The sequence below is a fragment of the Cebus imitator genome, unplaced genomic scaffold (assembly GCF_001604975.1).
Source record: "Cebus imitator isolate Cc_AM_T3 unplaced genomic scaffold, Cebus_imitator-1.0 Scaffold239, whole genome shotgun sequence".
Lineage (NCBI taxonomy): Eukaryota > Metazoa > Chordata > Mammalia > Primates > Cebidae > Cebus > Cebus imitator.
The window spans coordinates 893,396-901,699 of record NW_016107554.1 but is presented as its reverse complement, the minus strand read 5'-3'; the positions used below and the strand labels follow the sequence as shown (position 1 = coordinate 901,699).

Below are 8,304 nucleotides of genomic sequence, written 5' to 3'. Positions count from 1 at the left end.
TTTTTTTAATGGTTACTTTCTTTTTTTGAGACAGGATCTTGCTCAGTTGCCCAGCCTAGAGTACGTTGGTGCAATCTCGGCTCACTGCAACCTCCACTTCCTGGGTTCAAGCCTTCTGAGTAACTAGAATTACAGGAGTGCTCCACCACACTCAGCTAATTTTTGTATTTTTAGTAGAGACAGGTTTCGCCATGTTGGCTAGGCTGGTCTTAAACTCCTGACATCAAATAATCTGCCTGCTTCGGTCTCCCAAAGGCGGCACTCCAGACTGGGCAACAGAGGGAGACTCTGTCAAATTAAAATGAAATGAAGTGAAATAAAATAATTTAGTTATGCAAGTTACACATGAAAACGTTCTCATTGAAAATTGAAACAATAACAATAAATTCATATTCTGACTTGACTTCCATTCAAACCCAGTTCCCTTTCCAGAAATGAGCAGTTAAGAATTTGGTGTCTCTGAGCTGCAGTAGCACATTTAGCACCAAAAAAAAAAAAAAAAAGAATTTGGTGTGGATACCATCAAGCCTTTTCCCCTGCTTTTTACTTAATATAAATAAATACATATGAAAAGCTATAACTATGGCAATAAAAGTTTGGTTTAGTCTTGTAAATATTTTTAACATAAACTTGACCTTATTCACTACAATGTGCTTTTTCACTAAACGAATATCTTTGAGACTTTTTCTTATCAGGACATAAGATCTGCTTCCATTTTTTGGGTCTGCTTTCTCAAACTCTTTCCTAGAACTCTTTGGTATGAGATTGTCTTGTTACTATTGACACACATTTTTGTTTCATTTTTTTAAATATTAGAAAGAATGCCTCAATGAAAATGAAAGTTCAGAGACGTGGAACTTTCTCTTGCCCAAGGCTTCGCAGACAGTATCTAGTAGGAGCAACCTGTGTAGAGCATGAGAAGATGTGCTCTTTTTTTTAATTTTTATTTTTAATTTTTATATATGTCATGTTTGGTACATGTGGGATCATTTATCCATGATAGATATTTAGAGGTCAAAGGGTATGTGTATTTTAAATAAGTATAGTAAATAATATATTCGTAAGTATTGTGAGACTATATAACTTAAGCTGTTTTTGAGTCCTTTTTGTTTTTATTTGAAGGTGAGAGTTAATTGTTTTGCTTCATATCCTGGCAATTGTGCAACCTAAATGAAAGTTTGGAATGTGAACAGTTAATCCCTTTTAGAATAGGCAATATGCTACCTCTCAGGGTACAACTTCTGTGCGTTTTACTTAGGAGAGCTTATCTTTTGTACCTATGCATGTTCAGAGACTCAATGACATGAAGTCATTGGAGGATTTGGCTAAAGATTTTAGAGCATGACTTCGTTCTTGGGTGGAAATTATTCATTATTTGTTCTTGCACTTTTGGAGTTTGGTTTGGTTTCCTACTTTGGCTTTTCCTTGTTATTGAGGAAGCGAATGCTATAAGGCAGCGTGGTTAATTTGTGCACCTGGCTAATTATTTTTTTGTAGAGAGAGGGTTTCACTATGTTGGCCAGGCTGGTGTCGAACTCCTGACCTCAGGTGATCCACCCATCTCGGCCTTCCAAAATGTTGGGATGACAGACGTGAGCCACCACGCTCGGCCTTAAAATTTTGTTAAATTAAAAATCGTGTTAAATAAATGGAGATGGGGATCTTGCTATGTTGCCCACACTGGTTTCAAACTCCTGGGCTCAAGTGATACTCATACCTCAGCCTTCCAAAGTACTGGGATTTCAGGTGTGAACCACCACACCTGGCCCATCTTCTTAGTCCGTCATATGAAATTGTCTCATGGTCTACATGGTTTGCTCCCACTCCTTTAAATATGGAACCATAGCAAGCCATTTGATACCTCTGTTACCTATATTAAATTGAACACCAATCATTCAGAGTTGTATACATATATGTCCTGATATCCAAATGTATTTGATTTACAGTTTGGATATATAGCCTTTAGAAAGTAAATTTGGATATCAAAAGATCTGCATTTACTTCATATACTGTGTCCTGCTGAGTTTTGGGTAACAAATAGTGGTAGTTTGGATAGCAAGGAATTTATTTGAAAATTTAATTAAATCAGTTCAGTTCCTGAGTTTACCTACTAAGGATTTGAACACTGAGGGTTTCCATAGAAGCAACAGTTGTATCTCAGTTTACTTGGTATACATTGTAAAAAAGTGTGGAGCTGCCTGGCCAGCTCTGGTAGAGGTCAGGGAGGGTTTGCATAGCTCCGATAGCCCCATGCTGGGTATGGGTCCAGAGGGAGCTGTAGGTGGTCTGGCTAGAAACCAGGACTAGATTTCGAAGACTTTTTGAGGGTTGGGTATTTGTTCTTCTCTCTCTAGCTGTGGCACAGAATCGTTGTGCGTAAGTAGTTAATGATAATTAGAATGTCCGTTTGAAAGTTATTACAAGTTGAGAAGGGAAGTTAAAGCTAAAATTTTCCCGTTTTAAAAATTACCTATACAATATTTTACAGTAAATATGTTTAATGACTTTTTGTTGAACTGAAAAGAGAACAAAATTATGAAGGTGGGATTTTCACAACTGAAACTAGAATTTCCCTAGAGGTTAAATTTTGGCCTGGATTTTACTTTGGGGGAAAATAAAAGTTCTTTTAAATTTTGTTAGCTCTTGATTAATATAAAGTGGTGCTGCATGTCGAGTCTGCTTTTTTTTGACAACTTTATGTTTGACCATAATCCAATCCAGCATAACTGTTTCCTGTTGTTTAGGACACATAAGAGCAAAGATCAAGAAAGAAAGCATTCCACGTTGGCATCCAAGGACTCCCCTCACATCACATTTTCTTTAATCTCTAACCCTGGAAGGTCTGTCGTTTGAGGATGAAATGAATGTATTACCACTTATTTAGTGATTTGCACAGAAAACCATTTAAAAATCTTTGCAATTTCGCTTCTTACTATGGGATTTTTGAATGGTCTTCTGTGGATTTAAGTAGCTTATAACATATTTTTAAAATAATGCAGTTAGCTACAATAAGAATTCATTTATTTAAAAGAAAGCAGTGCTTTATATTTTGTTGCCATTTCAAAGGATGCGTATGATAGGTCCTCAATAGATTATGATCTCACGAGTCAATGAGAATAATTTATTCTTAGGGTCCTGATGAAGAAGCTGTTGTGGATCTTGGCAAAACTAGCTCAACTGTGAACACCAAGTTTGAAAAAGAAGAACTAGAAAGTAAGTTTGTTCAAAATAACTTACTTTGCTTAGTTGGATAAATTACTAATTAATGTTTGTTATAAGTATCCTCTTAAGTTTTACCTAGTATTTGTTGAGTTTTTGTTTGTTATTGTAATGCATACATTTAGAAGAGTGCCATTTGAAAGTACTGGCAAAAGATAAGAGTTCAGAATGCTTTTCAGAATTTAGTGATGGTTACCATTAACTTAACTTGGAAAACTGAAGAAAGGCCAGAGTCACAAATTTGGTTAATTCTTTTATGTTTTTCATTTCTAGCAGGCCGAGTAATTTGTATAATGAGTACACTAAAGTGCCAGACTAATAAACGACAGTTATCATTAGTTGCCATCTAAACATTCATTTTATAGGTGTTACATTAGCCTTTTAAAGTGTTGCAATAACCTCTGCATAGAGTTTTAGAGCAACTGAGTTATTTGCCCATCATTCCTCCTTAAACAGGAAGAAGTCCTGGCATGTGGTTTCTTTCCTTTATAATAATTTTAGATTTACAGAATAGCTGCAAAGGCAGCACAGAGCGTTCCTCCATACCCTTCACCCAGTTTCTTCTAATGTTAACATTTTGCACAGCCATGCATTTGTGTAAACGAAGAAAGTAACACTGGTTAATTACTAATTTAATTAGAATCTGATTAATTACTAGTTTACTATTAAACCACAGATTTTAGGCTTTACTGGGTTTTCCACTAATGGCCTTTTTCTGTTCTAGGATTCACTTGATCCAGTTCAGGCTCTGTAACAGTACATTTAATTACAAGTCTCCTAATCTATACCAGTTCCTCATTCTTTCTTTGTTTTTCATGACTTTGACACTTTTGAAGAGTAATGGTTAGATATTTCATACAATGTTTCTCAGTTTGGGTTTAGTCTGATGTTATCAAGAGTAGGTGGGGTTATAGGTATTTGGGAAGCATGCTACAGTAACATGCCCTTTTCAGTTCACTGTATCTGTGGACAGTATGATATCAACATGACTTATTATTGATGATGTTAACCACGAACACGTGGTTAGGGTGGTGTTCATAGCAAATGTTTTGATAGACATTTTTGGGGGATGTTTTTAGAAACTATACATCATTAAGTTAAAATCTTCAATGAGAGCTAGTAGTATATTGGGTTATCAATTGTTTATTTTAAAAAAGAGATGGACAGAGAAACAAGAGTTTTCATTTATATTGTAAGTTTTTTCTTTTTTTTTTTTTTTAACTCTAAAAATGGGCTTTAAGAGCCTAGGCTTGTTAGGGCTTCCAGAAAGAACCTCAGTTATCAAGAAGCTTATGGTTAGATCCTGTGAATTATAGGAGCTAGGGAGGTTAAAAATGTTAGTGCTAATTTTACTAAGTCAAGTGTACAGTAATACATTTAATGTTTAATGTCAACTCTCACCTATACGTGACCTGGAATATGAAGGGAGAGGCACTTGGCTATGTTCCTTCACTTCCTTTGGTTATCACAGGCCCTAAGCTCTGCATACTTTGTATACAACTACATTTTGATATCAAGTTTGAGGGAGATACTAAGTTTATCTAAGAGAGTTTGAGTAAATAGGCTCTTGATAGAATAAGTAAGAGCAGAAGAAAAAGGAAAGAGAAAGAAAAAAATTACAACAGAGGACACTAGGGGCAATAGTAAAAGAAGAAAATACAATAAGGCTTAATCTACCAATCTTTGGATTCTAGTGTGTTTTTATTTATTTTATCTAGTCTTTCTAAACTGCACACTCATGGCATTTATTTTTATCTTGGTGCATTGGGGCTGTGTGCCAAGACCCATTAGTACTAATTGGAGGAACAACGTTGTAATTCCCAGTGGAGTGATGGGAATTTAACTGTTTAATTTCCACTTTTCTTTATGTTCTGAAAGAAATAGTTTCATTAGAATAAAATTGAGTTTTGTTATATTTATTTCTTATTGCTTTTTAATTGATAATTCACATAACATAAAATTGACCATTTTAAAGTCTACAATTTTTTAAAAAATGTATTCACTGTATTATGCAACCAACACCATTGTCTAATTCTTGAAACATTTCTATCATTCCAAAAAGAAACCCTGTGTGATTAGCTTTTACATTTGGATTTTTTTTTTTCTAGTAGTTGAGATTTAATTCCATAGACATTTATTAAATGCTTACCATGTGCTAAGCTAGAGTACTGGGAGATGTTGAAAAAATTATTTTAGTTCAGTGTGTTACGTCTGCCCCTCTTTTAATTTAAAAGGTGATTTTTTACTTTATGACATTCATACATTGGCAGCTGAAATAAGATGTTAGAGTATCACATTTTCAGCCTTAGCTGGGGATATGAGTGTCAGGCAACTCAAATTTTCTGCTGCTCTGTGCCTGTCCGAAAAATGGCATGAAGTCTTAACAAGTATTGATTTTGTGGTTACTAGTAAATGTTAATGAATCAGCAACTTCACAAATATGGAATCCCAAAAATAATGAGGATCAACTGTACTTCAAATCACATATAAAGATGGAGATCCCAAGTCTCTTGAAGTACTTGTTTTCTGACCGTCTTATGTTAGGAAAAGAATGTCATTAACTATTTGTATTTCAGCACATTACTTTTTAAATTGTGTACATAGTTGCAAATTAGTTGACCTTGTAGTTCACATCCCCCTTCACTCAACACTCATTTGATATTTGACATAGTGCTCCTAGCTCTGTGGCTAGGATTCCTGATTGAGTTTCATCTAGTGGGCAAAAGCAGAGACTGCCTTTCATAACTGTTTTGTTGGTAGACTGCAAAGTTAGGATAATGCAATATCAGCAGGAACTTTTACTGGTTTAAAAGCAAAGTAACTTACTGCTTTTTTATCTAATCTGACAGTTTCTACCCTTTATTTGGATTATTTACATTTAATGTAGCTCTCAGTAGTTTGGTCTTTATTGATTTTTTTCAAAGCTCTAAAAAATTAGTAAATATATTTTTTATAAAGTGTTTAATTGTTATTAAAATTTATATCTTAAGGACCTCTACTAACTATGGTTGGCCATCAATGTAGATGGAATAAATATATGTCTACGTAGTATGATTTCAGGTGGGCTGAGCTCTTCTTTCTTAAGATATCTTTTTAGATGTACAAATATTTACATAAGAGATTCATAGATTTAGTACAATCACCTGTCAATGATATTAGCACTTGGCATAATATTCTGTGTAGTGCTTTGTAAAATAAGAGAAGTAAATGGAGACTATCATTGTTAATTACACAAACTTATATTCTTTATCAGAGTAGATTTTGAGTACGTTGGCATATATCACTTTTTTCTCTTTTGGAAAGCTAGTAATATGTTTGTGAACCTTTTCATAGGTCATAGAGCTGTATATATTGGTGTTCACGTCCCGTTTAGTAAAGAGAGTCGTCGGCGTCATAGGCATCGTGGACACAAACATCACCACCGGAGAAGAAAAGATAAAGAATCAGATAAAGAAGATGGACGGGAATCTCCTTCTTATGGTAAGAGAAAACAGTTCTCCTTTAACAGTTTAAAGTTCCTGTTTTCCAGGAAAGTATTTTCATTTAATTGAATATTTCCTTTTAAACATTGTATGTCTGCAGTAATGCAGACACATTGTATACATGGGGGAATACCAATTGAAGTAAGAAATTGTTTTTATTTGGCAAGAAAAATCTTTAAGTCCAGATCTCTTTGGTATAAGTAAAAAAATAAAGGGCTTTGTTTTCTTTATTGTATCCCATCCTTGGAATTGTAGAACTTATGCCTAGTCACTTAACCTCAAATTTAGCAGTGTTTCATTTTCTTTTTTCTACTGTGTATTTAATTACTTACATATGCAATGAATAGACATTGGGAATGCTAAGGCTGTCATGGAAGGGATTAAAGTTTTTTTCCTTTTTTTGAGGAAGAGTCTTGCTCTGTTGCCCAGGTTGGAGTGCAGTGGCACCATCTCAGCTCACTGCCCCAGGCTGGAGTGCAGTGGCACCATCTCAGCTCACTGCAACCTCCGCCTCCCAGGTTCCAGTGATTCTTGTGCCTCAGCCTCCCAAGTAGCTGGGATTACTGGCACATGCCACCATCCTCAGCTACGTTATGTATTTTTTGTGGAGATGGAGTTTCACCATGTTGGCCAGTCTGGTCTTGAACTTGTGACCTCAAGTGATCACCCTCCTCGGCTTCCCAAAATACTGGGATTACAGGTGTGAACCACTGTGCCCGGCCTTTTTTTTCCTTCTTACACCACATTTTGGCCAGAAGATTTTATCCACCAGGCTGGATTACTTGGTTTTCTGTGCAAAAAAGAGTACTCTGATTTGATTGTGTTATTTATGTAAAAGGACAGGGTTTTTGTTTGTTACTTAAAAGCAGAGAAGTATAGCAGTACCAATAGAAATCAGAAAGAAGAAAAGGTATATAGTAGAGGGACAAGACTTTACCTGATAATAAGCATTGATAGCCTTGTTTTAAGTGACCTTGAGAGTGGGAAAGGAGAGAACCAAAAAAAAAAAAAGGCTGTAAAACCTGAGGAGGCTTCTTAGACGTTATACTTAGTTGACATACAGGGCATTATTAGTATAAGGCCATCTGTATACCATGAGTCCTTGCGTGTGCTTTCTAAAGCAAAGAAAGCTATGTGATCTGCGTCCTATTGGTACCTGTGTGCTAAAGGAAAGTTTTTGTGAAAAAGGCAAGGAACAAAAAATTACTATGTATAATACAGTTGGTACATGAATACAGGAAAGAAAATACTGATGGCCTACTAAAATATAAAGGGCAAATTCTGTGTCTAAATATTCTACGAAGCCCTAGACATATGGTCTTGTATTTAACCATCTTAACGTTTTTAATATTCAGCCATCTTAGCATTCAAAAAATACAGGTAAATTCATTTTATAGATCACGAACCTTCAGCCCAAAAAGACTGACAGGAATCTATTAAGAAACTGTACTGGCCGGGCGCGGTGGCTCACGCCTGTAATCCCAGCACTTTGGGAGGCCGAGGCGGGTAGATCACGAGGTCAAGAGATCGAGACCATCCTGGTCAACATGGTGAAACCCCGTCTCTACTAAAAATACAAAAAATTAGCTGGGCATGGTGGCGC

General features: G+C 35.6%; 1 protein-coding gene across 16 annotated transcripts in view; it reads left to right on the top strand.

Moving 5' to 3' along the window:
* The window catches only part of SLC4A7 (solute carrier family 4 member 7), a 101,592-nt gene that overhangs the window by 25,014 nt on the left and 68,274 nt on the right, over positions 1 to 8,304 (top strand). For all 16 annotated transcript variants that reach the window (XM_017498248.2, XM_017498246.2, XM_037727763.1 and 13 more), the window contains exons 2-3: positions 3,132 to 3,213; positions 6,553 to 6,699. In XM_017498248.2, the coding sequence (XP_017353737.1) occupies positions 3,132 to 3,213; positions 6,553 to 6,699 (229 nt within the window). The remainder of the gene's footprint in view (positions 1 to 3,131; positions 3,214 to 6,552; positions 6,700 to 8,304) is intronic.